At 34.7% G+C, this 16,229-nt stretch overlaps 1 protein-coding gene across 3 annotated transcripts in view; it reads left to right on the top strand.

Annotated features, from left to right (window-relative positions):
* The window catches only part of TUSC3 (tumor suppressor candidate 3), a 236,351-nt gene extending 221,628 nt beyond the window's left edge, over positions 1-14,723 (top strand). For 2 of the 3 annotated variants that reach the window (XM_012499062.2, XM_030812345.1), the window contains 2 exons: positions 6,701-6,765; positions 12,950-14,723. In XM_012499062.2, the coding sequence (XP_012354516.1) occupies positions 6,701-6,719 (19 nt within the window). In that variant the 3' untranslated portion in view covers positions 6,720-6,765; positions 12,950-14,723. The remainder of the gene's footprint in view (positions 1-6,700; positions 6,766-12,949) is intronic. The other variant, XM_030812346.1, reaches the window with a different exon arrangement.
* The last annotated feature ends 1,506 nt before the right edge of the window (positions 14,724-16,229 follow it).

The following is a 16,229-nucleotide window of genomic DNA, read 5'->3' as shown; positions in this document are numbered from 1 at the left end:
GAAGCTTGGGACACCAGGTGTGCTAAACAGTGTGACATGCTGTGTAGAGAAATGGCAGGCCTCTAGCTGCTGTAACTAACAGCTCTTCAGAGTGCTCCATCATTTGCTATGCTATTGTGTGGGTTTTCCAGATTGACTTAGACAAGCTAAACAGAGTTTGGTTGCTCCGTTAGGCAATTTTAGATTCAAGTTGCCAAAAGGCAATCAGGGTATTTTAGGTAATGGGAGGTTTATTGGAGAGATAAATGGAGAAGCAAGGAAGACAATTAAAAACCTAATTGCCACATAGCTAGATCTCTCAGATGTTGGAAACAGTTCAGAAAAATAGGTCATTCAACAACAAAAATCCATTGCTTCAGAGGTAACTCAATGGCTAATCTCTTGCTCCAATTCTTCCACTATTATTACTGAGTAATGTCTTTATTCCGTTCTCTTCAGCTGATTAGAGCCTTCTCTGTCCCTTTGGCTCCCAACTATATATACTACCTGTTCTTACTCTCTCAAAATGATTTTGTGAATTTTCTTTTCTAGGAGGAAATGATTGGCTAAGTGTTTCACCCCCCAGTATGGGGCATCTGATTTAAGTAGAACTTTGAAGCCAGTCTACCCTTTGGACTCCTCGAAGGTGTTCAGAGAGCCCACTGAATGTAAATTAATACTCTGTTTCTTAGGCACATCCAAAAGAAGCCAAATACAATGACAAGCACCTATAAAAGTTAAAACCACCAAATATGTGACCAGAGTAGTATTTAATTCAGTTCATGTATTTGGGAAAAAAGGTGTGCAAGATAGATCTTTGATCCTAAGAGAGGGTTCTCAAAACTCTGTGGCTTATTCCTACACCATGTGCAGCTGAGTCAGAATCTCCAAGTGTGGGTTTTAAGAATCAGGTGAATAGTTACCCAGGTAAATCTGACATAACCATCTTATGAGCCTGTCTTAGGAACTAAGCGATAAAGGATTTCACACTTGCCCCTCAGTTTTAAATGTGAGTTATTAAATGCTTTATAGACATGCCATGGTGCTTACTGTGAAGTCTTCTGTTTGGAGAAAACACATACATCCATGAACCAGGGAATAACAATGTAAAGTGTCACAAGCTAAGTGGCAGATATGTTGTATGGAAATAATTTACAGCTGAGAAAGAGCACTGTGGGTCTGAGAAAGGAAGACTCCAGAAGAAGGCTTGAATTAGGCTAAAATTCAACAAAGCATTTAGACAAAGAGAGGAGGGTCTTAGGATATTTAATGGGCAGAAAGTCATAATTTGTGTACAGAGGAATGGGAAGAGAAATATGTTCATGGTATCTTGTGAGGATTATGAGTATACTGCTATGGTGTGACAGCCTTAATATGTACTAGTCAAGAGTGAACATGTTTCTGGTTTAAAATACATTAACTAGACAGAAATATATGAAAAGGAAGATATATACACAAAAGGAAATATTCTTAACCAATTTGGATGAATTCTACGACAATTCTCTAATTCAAATTCTAGATGTTTGCAAAACTAATAATTATTTTTCCAGATGAGTTTTTGGGATGTTTTTTTCCAGAACATCATAGTGTTCTGGTATTTTAGTACTGCAAAGGATCATGGAGATCTTATCGTTGAAATTCATTTTACAGATGAGACCAAGAGAGTATCTTTATTTAGAGACAGAAGTAGAAAATCTGACTCTTAGCTCACTTGTGTCTCGTGTACCATGTTGTGTGTAGAAAAACATGATTTGTATATTCCTGGAAGTAGAAAATTATGAATCAAAGTTGAAAATAACATGAGGTCAAATGTATAATGACCTCAATAATCTGACAGCCAAAGCCTCTAAGAAAAATGTTGACAATTAGATAAATGTTCAGCACCAAGACAATAACTTACTTTGGCCTTTTGAATTCTTGTGAGCTCCAGTAGTTCAAGAGATGACGATTTTACTCAAGGAAAAACTTCCTTGTTCTTGAACTTGGTACAAATATATGCAATGAAACAAAACGAAATCTACAGAAAAACTAAGGGACACTGACAAAATCTACTTATTAAACAAATTTAACTAATTTTTATATCTTATTCTTTACTAATGAAAGCTGCTATAGTTTACATAGATGTGATTCCCTTTTTATATTTTTTCTAATCTTATAATGTTCTCTTCATCTATCCTCAGATCATTTCTGAGATGTGTTCTCTCTTATCTGAATTTCATGACTTAGTTATCCAGCTATTCTACTGTCCAATTTAAATAATCCCTCTCATTATATCTTCCCAGATCACATTAAAGCCTTCTAATATGTCCCTTCAGCTCTTTTGAGAACTGTCATTTAATCGTTTTCCTACATTCTGTGGATATACTATAAATTGTTCAGCAAGCTTTCATAAATCCTTATGGTGCTCATAGATAACCCTTCTTGTGATCATTCATACTTGAATTATTTTGCTCTCTCAGGTTTATATAGTATAATTGTTCCCTTTATGACATTTACGGTATCCTCCTAAACCAACAAAATATAGTGGACATGGGAGCATTATGAACAAAAAAACAATTTTCCATTTAAAAAGTTTCAATCCCTTTTGTTAGTCTAGCACATGTATATATGCTAAAGTTAACTTAGTAATAATATATTTTACATGGAGTCATCTTTTTATTCCATTGCATTAGTTTCCTTTTTAAATAAGCTTTCATTTTCTACCCAGTTATTTTATCAACTCCCTTGTGAATGATTATGATAATTGCCTGACAAACATCAAAAACAAATGTGACTAAAAGACTGCAGAGAGTATATAGCAGAGATATGGACACACCCTGAGCCAAATTACAAAAACCTGACAGTACAGGGAAAGTAAATATATATCTATTCAATTAGTAACTAAAGAAAGAGCAAAGGTGATGGCAAAAGCAAGTGTCAAAGAGGGAACAAATGAAGGAGAAGAAATAATTCTGATACTAGTTGAAAGGTGAGATACTGATAAAGAAGACAAAGACCTTTTCCTATCAGATTATCCTGTGGTGAACATAGCACCACGTTGTTAAAGAATATTTTGGTATTCCTGGAAGCATTTACCTATGGCACTAGCATTATATGACGTATTTTAAAAACTGCTCACATCAGATAAAGGCAGTCTATAGAAAATAAGAGAATGAGATGCAGGAAAGAATTATTCTAGGAAGAGGAAAACCCACAACACATATTCCCGAAGGTATTTCCTGGCCTTTAGTACTTCCGCAAAGACATTTGTAGATGTCCATTTTCTAAGAGCATTAGTCTGTAGAGTAGTAAATCATCAACTCTAGGGACCAAGAGCTGAACCACTCCAACCATCCAAGAGAGAAATACATTGAAGTAGGCTGACAAGAGGAGAAAAATAGTTTCTCAACCAAGACTGTATCCTTGGCTTTCCCAATTTTAACGTGAATACGTGTTGCAGAGATCAATTGCTGGTACAGATGCATATTCTTCTTCACAGTAGCTCTTGGAAAGCTTCCTACTTCTACTTTAGATCATAGCTGTACTTGGGATAAGACACTTGAGTTACCCTTTAGTGAAAATGCACATTTGAACATAACAGCTTCTAGTTTTATTTTTCTATTTTTAAGAAAAGCACCTTTAGTAATGGCCTTCAGGCTCCAACGCCAAAGTACTTGCTTGGGTGTTATGCCTCCGCCTTTTAGCCCTCAGTGTCTTCATTTTGCATTTTTGTGATTTATAAACTGTTGTGCCACTGATATACAGGACTATATCCATAATTATCTTTATGTACAGAACCATGATCATAATTGTCTTTAATTTTTTTACATTATTTCATTTAAAATACAGTCCTTAATTTCTTCTATCTGAAGTGATCCTGTTCTGTTTATTCATTTTTATTTTAATCTTAAGCCTCACAAACCCTTAAACATCTATGCCCTTCATCATATTTTTTCAGTACTACTTCATAGTACTTTCAAAATTGTTGTTTTCTTTGCTGATACAGGTACCTGCTAAAGGGATAAAAATCTGCTTTAAATATTTATCCTATATTCTTAAATCTTCCCCTACAGTTTACCCTTAATAGTTTACAGTTTGAATCTGTTTCATGCCATTACTAAATTCTCTCAGATTGTCTTTTAAATTTAATAGGCAAACTTCCCTGATTGGAATCCCCACTCTGCTTGTTACTAGCTGTGTGACCTCGGGCAAGTTCCTTAACTTCTGTCAAGCTAAGTTCTCTTTTATAGATGGAGATGTTCTGTCATATGTCGTTCAACTATTACAAAGATTACATGAGAGAATGCTTGCAAATCACTTAGCACATTTCCTGGTACATAGTACTAATCACTCAATAAATGTTTGATGCTAATTATCATTAATTCTGATATAAATATTTAAATTCATTTTTATTTAATCTTTTGCTAAAAAGTTTTTCTTTATGCTAAAGATTAAGTAGTTTTGTCTTATAGTTGCATGATTCAGTCGAATGAAGAAAAGATTTTCCCTGAACTTTTTGATGAGCTTAATTGGGCTCCTGGGTCTCTTGAAATTGTCAGTGAAATAGGAGAGTTACTATGAATTTGATCTAACTGCGATCTGAGCCAGCAATTATAAACAACAGTTTATAATTCTCAAAAATGCAAAATGAAGACATTGAGGGCTAAAAGGCGGAGGCATAACACTCAAGCAAGTACTTTGGCATTGGAGCCTAAAGGCCGTTACTAAAGGTGATTTTCTAAAAAAAAGGAGAAGGTGTTATGTTCAGAAAGGAAGAAATACGATTTCAGTAGTAGTACTGAATTCATTTTATATATTACATGAACTTTAGTGTTTGCCCCATTTTCTAAGAAGAGCAAAGTGCTAGCAAGGACATCATATTCTTCACATATGGGTAACTACCTTACCAATATTTTTCACCGGCACTCTGTGCTCACAATGCTCACGAAAGTTTCCTTTAGAAGATGTCTGTAGTAACATCTAAGATACATCAAGTCTCTGCTTTTGAGACATGAGACATTTCTAGTAATTCTGTCACTTTGCTTCCTAACTATTCATTAGACTCATACAATGGAAAAATAACAGTAATTAGGAGAAGACCCAAGCTCAAGGTTGGGGTTTAATTCTTTGTATTACCTACAGCTCTAGCTCTGCATTTAGACAAATCCAGGTTTCAATTTTGGTTCCTTTTAACTAACTTTGGGGCTTAAAGTTAGTTACTTCCAAGTCTCATTTTTCTGCAGCTCTAGTTACTTGTCTACCCATATTTAACTTGGTTAAGCGTGTTTCTTAATCTGTAAACTTGGTATGATAAAACCTACCTCAGAATTTTATGGGGATAAATTATATAATCAATTTGTAGTCCCTGAAATGTAGTAGGTTCTCATTAAGTACTCACTTTCACTTACCTCCTCCTCTTCAACTATACTAGCCATTTCAGCAATTGATTATTCAGTAGTACTTTGTTGCATTATGTTTTTCATTACATATTCATTTACAGTTGTTTCATGTGTTTGTCTTTTTTTTCTAGATTATAAGGTATTTGTGTCTTTGATAAATACCTTTTATATATCTCCAAAGTGCTATGCACATAGTAGGTGCTCATCATATACTTGTTAGTTGAATCTGTTTACGTGAAAACTTTATTCCTTGTCTACTTCCATTAAATGCAATCGGAACCATTAAAATAGAAATACATTGAAGCTTACTGGCTTGCCACAGCTCCAGAAGATGCAATTCATACCAAATGACACCCCCTGGAGTTGTCAGGTTGTTCTTCATCGTTGAAGGTGTGTGGAAAAATAGTTACTCCCCAAACTCGAGCTCTAAAGATAACTGTCGGGGCACCTCAGGCCTCACGCCTAGCACTTTGGGAGGCTGAGGCAGGAGGATTTCCTGAGGCCAAGAATTTGAGACCAGTCTGAGCAAGATGGTGTCTCTACAAAAAATTTAAAAAATTAGCCTGGCATGGTGGCACACGCCTGCAGTCCCAGCTACTGGGGAAGCTGAGGTGGAAATGTCACTCGAGCCCAGGAGTTTGAGGCTGCAAGTGAGCTATGATTGTGCCACGGAGTGAGACCCTGTCTCTAAAAAAACTTGTTCTTAAAAAAGAAGTATTGCAGTTTCAATTCTGAGCTGGGTGATAACAAGTGAAACACAGAATATATAAATTAATTAAGCTTGTAGTGGACACAGAAATTGCCTTCCATTGTCTTAAAACGAAACTGATAGTTTCTAATGTCATTGGTTACCTTGAGATGAAAATGGAACGATATTCAATAAGGAAATGTACAGAATAATGGCTGAAAATGAAAGGCATTCCTACCAATTTTGAAAAAAGTATGATAGTGAACAAGTACAGCAAGGCAAAAATTCCAGCATGTAGAGGGTATAGCAATTTTGCATTCATTTGTACATCTTAACCTTAAGCTGTACAAATAGAACAGTAATATCTAAATGGAGTGATGACCAGCCCACAGTACACATCATTGGTGAGAATCTCACTGGTCTTAACCTTTCTCATGCTGAGTCCTGGCTTTGTAAAATGACTTATAAAGGTACAAGGATTTAGAGATGATTAAGAGATAAGCTGGCATTCTGTAAAGGCACCACTGTCTATCCCCTATCTTATCTAGATAAAGAATGTAGTGCTAAATCTTGTAATAATATTGTACAAATGGAAATTCAATCTTAAGGATTATTTTTTCCATATTGTTGTATTTCATTGTGGTGTATTGGAAAGTGATCTGGACTTTGAGTGAGAAGATGTGATTTGGACCATGGCACTTAAAAACTCTATAACCTCAGGCAAGTCTTTTAATCTTCTCTGAGCCTCAGTTTTCCTCATTTTTCAAATATAGAGACTATAACATTTATCTCATAAGACAAGTTGTAGTAAATTACTGTTTTACAAATGTAAGATAACTTTTAACTGTGAGATTCCATATTCCAGTCTTACATTATTATGTTTCTCTGCTACAGGGAAAAGTCCTGAGATAAAAATGTCTGCCAAAAGACTGACACGTGGAGTTAATCATTTGACAGATGCAATCCTTCCACCCCAAACAAATATACTATCTTAACTTGTGTTTGTTATCACTTCGGGAAAAAAGGCAGTCAACAAATATATTTAATTCTGTCTAGGAAAAATGTAGCCAAATCTTTTTTCCCATTAACAAATAATGGAAGCCTTAAAATTCAAGCGTAATAAAAAATACAAGTCTTCCGAACAGTTAACCTACTGAAAACTTTTTTAAAATCAACATTTGCTAAATTCGGAAACAGATAATAGGTTATTTATAACCTATTTACTGTCAATTTTATATAATTTTATATAAAAATATAATTGTATATATATGTAAAATTGACAGTAATTTTTTGCAGAAAATTCACAATCCAGTCTTTTGATTCCACACTGCACATCCCACCCCCTCCAGCCCAGAGAACACAGGGTCTAGGCTAACACACACATCAAAAGCAGCTCTAAGGACTTAATTCCATTGTGGTAATACAGCTTTCTTACTCTGGCAGAAACTCCATACCATTCAGCAACCCACTGAAAGTAGGGAAGGAGTGGGAAGCTCCTGTGTTCCAGAAGAGTTCTGAACTGGCTCTTCATCTGTCCCTTATCCCCTCCAGTCTAGTTTTATTGTTCTTCTCCCCCCAGATTGACTATCCATGTTCCGGTCATTCCTCATTGTTAAATGTGGTTAACACTTTTCATAGGCCTCTCTGTGGAGGCTGTGTAGAGAACTGGCCTCAGCACTAGGAGACTGGACTGCTGTTGCCCTATGAAATGACAGATCTACAAAGCTTCCATTCCCAGAGATCTTTTCCTACTCTCAATAAGGGCCTAGATTTCTTTAGGACTTTTTAGAAGATCGCTTGTTTTAGACTCAAAGACTTTCCTGGGTTTAGCAATCTTCTGTTACAGAGAAGAGAGCCCCAGGACTTTTGGCTAAAGAATTCTAGCTAAGGGCCACAATGCACTTCTCGCTAGCATTCTCATAGAACACGTGTGAATGTAGAGTAGAGATTAAAAAGAATGACTCATTGACTTGCATTACCCACAAGGTCAGTGGGCAGGAATGAAAATTCAACCCCTGGCCTATCTGCACTTAGTGAACAACCTAGACTTTTTTTCTCCTTTGCACCTTTTTTGGATACCAAATGAAATCTGAGCAGCCGCCCCTTACCCACCCACATAAGTGATTTCTGGGAGACAGGTGACATTATGTAACCACTGGGTCTCCCTGACTTCCTCCCCAGTTTGAGAACGGGAAGAGCAGTGCACAAAAAAATTCTGTCGAGCTGAGGGTATCGGAACTTAACCAACTCCCACTTGGACAGAATACATTTGTTCCAGAACACTGTGTACATTCTGGGTTTTCCAAATATGAGAAACAGATGGAGTCATTAATTCAAGATAAATAAAAAACCAAAACAAACAGCAAGCCATTATTTGCTACCTGTTCAGATATTTCACAGAAAGGGAAAAGGAACAAACAAGCTTTTGATACACCCTCGGTCTCCAGTAACCACCAGTGACCAAGTCCAAAGTTGTCTTCATGGGACCTTTCTAGCATTTTAGTTGACAAGCCCCTCTTGGAAACTTCATTCCCTGGATTTTGTAACATGGCATTCTTACACCTTCCTTTTTTCTTTTAGATTCTTTCTCAGTCCTGAATATACATTATCAAGTCCTGACCTTTCTCCTGACATCCAGAACCAGACCTGGATACCACATTAACAGTTCACCTCAGTACATTCAAAAATCATTATCATCTGCCTCCAAATCTGTTTCTCCACCCTTTTCCCCATTTTCCCTGACACTGTCATTGTCACAGTCACACAAGATGGAAATCTTGAAGTCATTTTGTCCTCATCCTCATCCTGCTTTATGTTACTTGGTCTACATTACTTTTCTCTTCCCACAGTTGCTGTCTTGAGTACATTGTGTCTTTTTCTGACTATAACCGAGCCTCTTAAATTGTGTCCCAGTATCTACTCATTATCCCCCACAATACATCACTTATTGTAGGGTAGTGTCAGAATTATTTTAAGGTATGCGCTGATTATGTTGCTTCTTCATTAAAATTCATTAATAGCTAATAAAAAAGAGGAGGGGAAAGTTAATACATGTTCCTTCTAGAAGATACAGATAAGCAAAATGAAGAAAATATATTCATAAATCCCAACACCCAGGTCATCAAATGTTATCAGTTTAGCCTGTACATATTTTGAACCTTGGGAATTATCTAATACGTATTTTGTAAGCTGCTAATTTTTCTTTTATACATCATGAGCATATGCCTGTGCAGTTAACTACATTCTGCAGTATATATGATTTTACAGCTATGTAGTAATATCAATATATGAATTGCCACAACTATTTTAAGTTTTATGCCATCCAGCTTTTTATGGTGTATCTTTCAGTACAGCCTGTGGTGTAATACGAGACTAAGTAACTGCTGTCTGTGTTAGTTTATCCTACAAACTAATGGCTTCTACAGTTCTAACTCATTGAGGGGTGGGACGTCAACAAAGAATATTTTGTGACATGAAAATTATGAAATTCAAATATCAGTGCCTATGAATAAAGTTTCGTTGAAACTCCTGGTTTAGCCATGCTGAAGGCAGCACTGAATATGTTCTCATACTTTCATACCTTTCCTCATCCAGTTTCTTCGGTCTAGGCTGCTGTCCCTGCATCTTACTTGTTCTCAGAGTTTTGCTTTTTCAATTCTTGGAACACCATCGTCATGTCAAGGAACACCATCGTCATGTCAAATATGTCACTATATCATACTTAATCATACCCAGGTCTTTCCTTTAGCTGAAAGAAATAGAAGGGCCATGACTTTCATTCATTTCATTTTCTGCAACACGCTTCTATGCACAGAATTCTGCTACACAATAGTTGTTAAATGCTGATTCAAACAGACTTTTGGGGCCCCTGAGATTAAGAAAATAGCTAACACTTGCGTGCTTCTGTAGAAAAATCTTTTGAATTTCAAGTAGTAAACTTGCTAGTAATCCTTAGCAAATCAAGGACAGCATTTTCGTCTAAATCATGGTTTTCTACCATGAGGGAGTGTTGAGGAGAGAGCCAGCCTTAAAGAGAGAAGTGGTTTGAAGTTGCCATCCCATTCTTTCTCTGTGTAAACAGAGTCTCTCTGCATCCCTGATGGACCTTAAGCAAAAATAAAGTGACACAGACTAGAAAGGAATGGTTGCTTCCCTTAGGCTAGGGGAAGTGGGAGCTTCTGGGGGCACATTTGTGCTAGTCCTAGCCTTCTATCTTATCCCTTGTGTGCAATTTGCTACTCTTGCCAGTTAGCTTCCATTTTCTATTACTATCTGAGTTACAGTTGACCGTGCATGTATTCACTTCAGAATAAGCGAATAAGCCAGTCAGCAGTTAGTGCTATGCACATGCAGACTACTACTATGGATAACTACAGTGTGCTTCATTCATGACTGAGAGTGGAACAGAGTCCACACAGAAGTCGATGGGGGTACCCAAGGCTGCTTCTCACTCACTCTGGAAGCAGACCGCAAAACTGAAAAGCACACATAAGGGGAATAAATTCAGTTTTCATTATTGACAGTTTTTTTTTTTAAAGTATGATACAAAGGCATTTATACATTTTTGTGATAGGCATTGTTAGAAAAAACAATATCCAGGCACTCCTGAACCATAAATTTGTAAGAACTATTATACTGTTAGATTAAGAAGCAAAATTATTAGACAAATGTAAAAAGGGAAAAAATACGTGTCAGATCTTGATTAGAAATGAGAGACTAATTCCTTGAGTGATAATGTCAATACAAAACATTCATACTGGAACATACCTTGCACATTTAATATTTATAACTTAATATTAATATAATGAAAATAAAACTGAAACCTGAAATACTGATTACAGAACAGCAGCTCATACTTTTCTCAGAAACGTTTTAGCCAGCCAAACATTTTTGACATTTTTGTGCTTTAAGTGTTTCCAGTGTCTTGACCAAATGAAAGTTTTGTAACTTTTTAAAATGAAAATGACAGTTTTGAAAATAAAAGCATAAGAAGTACTCTACTTGTTAGATGTATCCTTTATTGTAGGACTAATTAATCAGTTTCAGATTAAATATTTATCATTTCATAATTATATAAACAACTGATTGTTATATCAGCTTAAGACAATTACTAAATAAAAAAACATCGTAACTAAATATTAGTAAAGTACTCACAGAGATCCTTTTACTGTGAATATACCTAAATATCGTAAAACTCCTAAGAAGTTAGAAGGTATAAAATTACCATTATGGATCAAATTAGTATTTTTGCTTTTACAGGGGTAATATGGTTAGCAATAATAAAGATTATCTTTAGTGTTCCATAACTTGAAATTTGCAGAGCCTTTAAACACTAAACAACAAAAAGCTACAAATCCCTAGTTTTAAGTATCAGTTTATTTTATGATTAAGGTTTCTTTTTCTCATTAACCCTCGTTCTTCAGTTAGCTTCATCTTCAGAGCAAGCTGATGATAGCTTGTGTGTGCTAGCAGGATGAATGCTATCTTTTCAAAACAAAATGCCACAGTTCATGTACAGCTGACACATCTATCTGCTTCACCAGCAGTGTTTTTAAGGATCATGTGGATTGAACAGCAACTACAGCTTAAGGCCCTGACGAGGTTTACTGCTGACCTTCTTCTTCATGGAGATGGTCACCCTTATCGTACACTTTATTCATTACTTATTATCTTGAAAGTAGAGGCGACGTCTCATTGCATCATGATATCACTACATCATTTTTATCTTCTAATTTAACAATTTCTCAGAAACAGCTAACAAGAGTAGTTTTTCTAGTTTGTATTGTACTATGACTTTATTTACATTTTAATTGATGTTATATAATATACACTGTATATTATATAATTTAAATATATATTATATTTTTTGTTTTATACTAAAATGTTACATTTTAAAATACATATTTATTCTCGCACATAGTATCACCAGAATCCTAAAATACTAGCACTGAAAAGAACTTTGGGAATTATCCAAAACAAACGTTCTTTTCATTAATGAGGAAACCGAGGTTCAGAAAGACAAAACAATTTATGCCTAGGATATTATGATTTAAACATGCAGATATAAAACTTACCTACCTTGGACATTTTTCCAGCTACATGTTTTTTGTTTTTTTGATGATTTTTTTTTAACTACAAGAACTATTATTTTCATTTTGCTTTTATATTTAATTAAAAATTGGTTTGTCTCTGGTTGCCTTGCCAAGTTGTCTTGTGTTGTCAAGACTCAAAAAGAACATGCCACGTGTTAGCAGAAAGGTACAGATATAAACAAAAGCTTCATAAATGTTATTTAAATTGATTTACCATCTTACAAAATTAAATTTGGTTTCATAAATTAAAGCTTTGCTTAGGGATGTTTAAAAAATAACATAGTTATCTTTTACTTTTATATGTACAAGTATCTCTATTGATGTTTCATCAGAAGTTTTATGATTTATGATTTGTGTATACTCTTTTTGGTTGTTCAATATGATGAAATTTTAAATTAACAAAAGACCAAGTGATTAAATTATACATTTAGAGAAAAAGTATTTTTAGGACATTCAAATGACCCACTTCACGCATTTGTTTCAGTCCATTCCCTTGTATTTCCCCTACATTACCATTTTAAATGCTGATTTAACTGTTGGTTCTAGCCAGCAATGAGAGGAACGTCTGTGTAAATTTAAACCACAAATTAAAGTTTTCAGCATCTTCTCTCACCCTGACCCTGTTCCCACCCTAAGCCTGATCTGGTTAAAGGCACTAGTTTAGAAAAATTGCTCTGATGTAAAAATTACAATTAGTTGAATACAATTGTGACATTTTAATGTTATATTTACATGTGCTAATTTAGAATGGAATAAAAACCATGTTGTATTTTCCTTATGTTCAGCACATAATAATTTTCTTTCTTTTTCAGCTTTTTAATTAAATGAAGCCAAGTGGGATTTGCATAAAGTGAATGTTTACCATGAAGATAAACTGTTCCTGACTTTATACTATTTTGAATTCATTCATTTGATTGTGATCAGCTAGCTTATTCTTGTGTACTTTTTTTAAACTGTGGGTTTTCCTAGTAAATTTAATTTATAGAAATCAATGGTAGCATTTAGTAATCTACAAAGGAAATATCAAAGTGTTTTTCAAGCCTATTATATTCAGTGTGTGCCAGAGGATTGAAATAAATGACAATGTAATTATGAATTCATGTTTTAGAAATGTTCACTCATTAGTAAAGGACCACAGTGTTAGTAAAGAAAACCTATGAAATGTATATTAAAGATTCTTAGTATTGTACAGGGACAAAGCAAATGCATGAAAATATGTCATGTACTGAAAATTAAACTTACTGCAGTTTCAGTTATAAAGGACATGCACTGTTACGAATAGCGTTTTGTTATTAATTATAACTAGATAAAGGTATATAGGACAGGGAACTGGATGAATGGTACCCACAATTTGGGTGCCTAACCAAGGACTAGAGCTTCTTCTTGAGATCTAAATCTAAAGTAAATGTGCATTAAATCAGTGTGCTTCAAAGGCATCAGACAATGAAAGCAACATACCACAACTAGGAGTTATTTCTCAAACTTAAATGTCATCTGGGAATCCAGACTTACAAATAAGAGCAAACTTAACACAGTATATCCATTTTCGAGCAAACTTAACCCACTATATCCATTTTGCTCGTGTGTTTTATGGAACCAGCTTTCCATCAAAGCCTCAATCCTTGAATCCAGATAAAAGGTTAATTATCCTAGGATTAGTGAATGACTCAATGAAGCTTTCTTGAAAACAAATATAGGAGTGTAACGTACTATTATGTTTGTATCCTATTTTAGTTTATAAAGCACTTTCACATACATTATGGTATTTCTTCCTCACAGTAACCTTGTAAATTGGTCAGGAAATGTAAATTTTATCTGATTCATAGAAATAATGGAAGCTGAAAGCCAAAAATAAAGTTTATAACCAGGCCTTCAAACTCTCAAACAAACATGGATTTTTATATTCTGTGGAGTTACCCAAATTAGGGTTTAGGAAAGCAGTTCTTCAGTCTGTTCAATAAATGTTTGTTTGCTTTTTCTTTTTAAGGTTATCTGATTTTCATTAAGATTTGAGTAATAGACCATGGAGAATTGTTTTCACTGGGAGTTCCAGCTATATAGCCTCAAACAAGAAACAGGTGTACAACCACTGAGTTTACTTACTTAAATCTGTGAATTTCAGTGAAGAATGGGAAATATAAAGGCCTACTCGGGGATGTTTATCAAGTTATATCCCAGGGCAATGTGTGTGCTAGCAGGATGAATGATTTCTTTTCAAAACATAATATTCAGTGAAAATTAGGTAATAATTGTAAGTTTATAATCATACTCCCAAATCTGTTACTGAAAATAACATAAATTCTCCTAGTTCTTGTACTTAAATGAATAAATTTAGTTTTGGAATGACATTTATGGAAAAGCAATAGATGAACTTAATCATCTGATCACTGCCTATCCCTAGGGAGAACTTGACCTGTAATTCTTAATCCATTGCAGATTTTTTACATTTTCCTCAAAACTTCAGAGATTACATAGAGAATCTCAGGTCAAATTTTACAAGTATGAAACATTTGTTAATTATAGTTTGTATCCTTAAATCTCAAAGTTGCAGTTAATATGCAGCTGATTAAGTGATACTACAAATTATCTCTAATCTCACTGTAAATCTTTTAATCATATCAAAGTCAGGTCATCCTCAGACACTATAACTAAGATAAGGAGTACTTTCCTATACGGTGTAAGTAAAGGTTTTCTAGCTCATATTTTCTAATTTCCTCTGAGCATTTAAAATTACGTCCAATGATAAAAACGGTATTATTATTTTTTTTTTTCCAGAATTTCATGGTTTAAAAAGCTGTGGCTTCTCTGTAGACAACTGTGACATTAGGGAAGTGATTCTAGAGCAAATACACTGCCTCAACACAAGTCGTTACTGACTGGAAAATGCTATAGGCAGAATTGCAAAGAGTGCCTCAAACACACAGTTTGCTTACAAAATGTAACGTGCAAAATCACATACATATGATGTATTTACCTTTGCTAAACAATGAGAATTGAATAATTGATTTGTACCTGGGTGTGTTATATCCTCCAGTGTCACTTTTTAACGAGATTCACTGTGCATTCCAAACTGTCATAAAAATTGATTATATGTTTAACAATTATTTTTCTACTACTGTGGAGAGAAAAATCCTAATTATAAAATTCCACCTAAAGGAGTTTCATTTTGTAATAACATCTGATTAATAACTTGTTGCATTTTGCTCAACATACTGTTCTTGGCATTAGATATTCACATGAGTAAGCCCAGTAGCATTTTGTGTGTACTGCAGTTTTCTTTTACACATGAAGTAACATCCTTTGTCAATTACAATTCAGCAGGCGTGGTGATTTGGGGAGATTAGATGTTGCTGTAACCATAGAGTATGACAAGTATTCCCTTTCCTTCTATCACGAGAACCTCCCTAAGGGTACGTGAAGGGAGTGGTTATTCTAAATAAGGCATGACATATTATTTTTCAACCAATGGCATTAAATATTGTGTTTTAAAAAGGACTGGTCACTGGGGCGAACAAATTAGCTGGAGCATCTAGGGACAAAATATTTGAATTGACGCTTGAAGACTCAATGTTCTCAGAGTCCACAGAGCTCATTAAGTTTAAAATAGTAAAACAAGGTCTTCCTCATGCTCCAGCAACATGATATATTGGATCAGACCAATATATGTAATAATGTTTTCTCTAATAGTAGGAAAAGGATGAGCATTGTAGCTAGTCACACTCAAAGGGTACAAGTATGCATTCATTAGCTCTTAAATTCCCTGATATAATTCATAAGCATCTGCCATTTATGAATTTTCCATATTCCTCTATGTCTGAAATAACATGCACATATTTATATCATACCAAGGGTCCAATTACTATACAAAGTTTTAACAAAGCATCTCACCTTCCTTCCATAATAGGAAAATCATGACACATTTACCCAAATGTTGATACGTCTATCTATTTCCATTAAAAATTATGCACAGATGTCAGGACAAATGAAGGCAAGGAACTCCAGGGACATACCCATCCTTAGAAAAACTGGAAAAAAAAATGTCAGACTCCATTTTATTGGAAATTTGGTTAAAAAAAAAAAGTTTACCAAACA

Source organism: Nomascus leucogenys, chromosome 4 (genome assembly GCF_006542625.1).
Source record: "Nomascus leucogenys isolate Asia chromosome 4, Asia_NLE_v1, whole genome shotgun sequence".
Lineage (NCBI taxonomy): Eukaryota > Metazoa > Chordata > Mammalia > Primates > Hylobatidae > Nomascus > Nomascus leucogenys.
The sequence above is the reverse complement of the archived record's forward strand: the minus strand, read 5'-3'. Positions and strand labels throughout refer to the sequence as shown.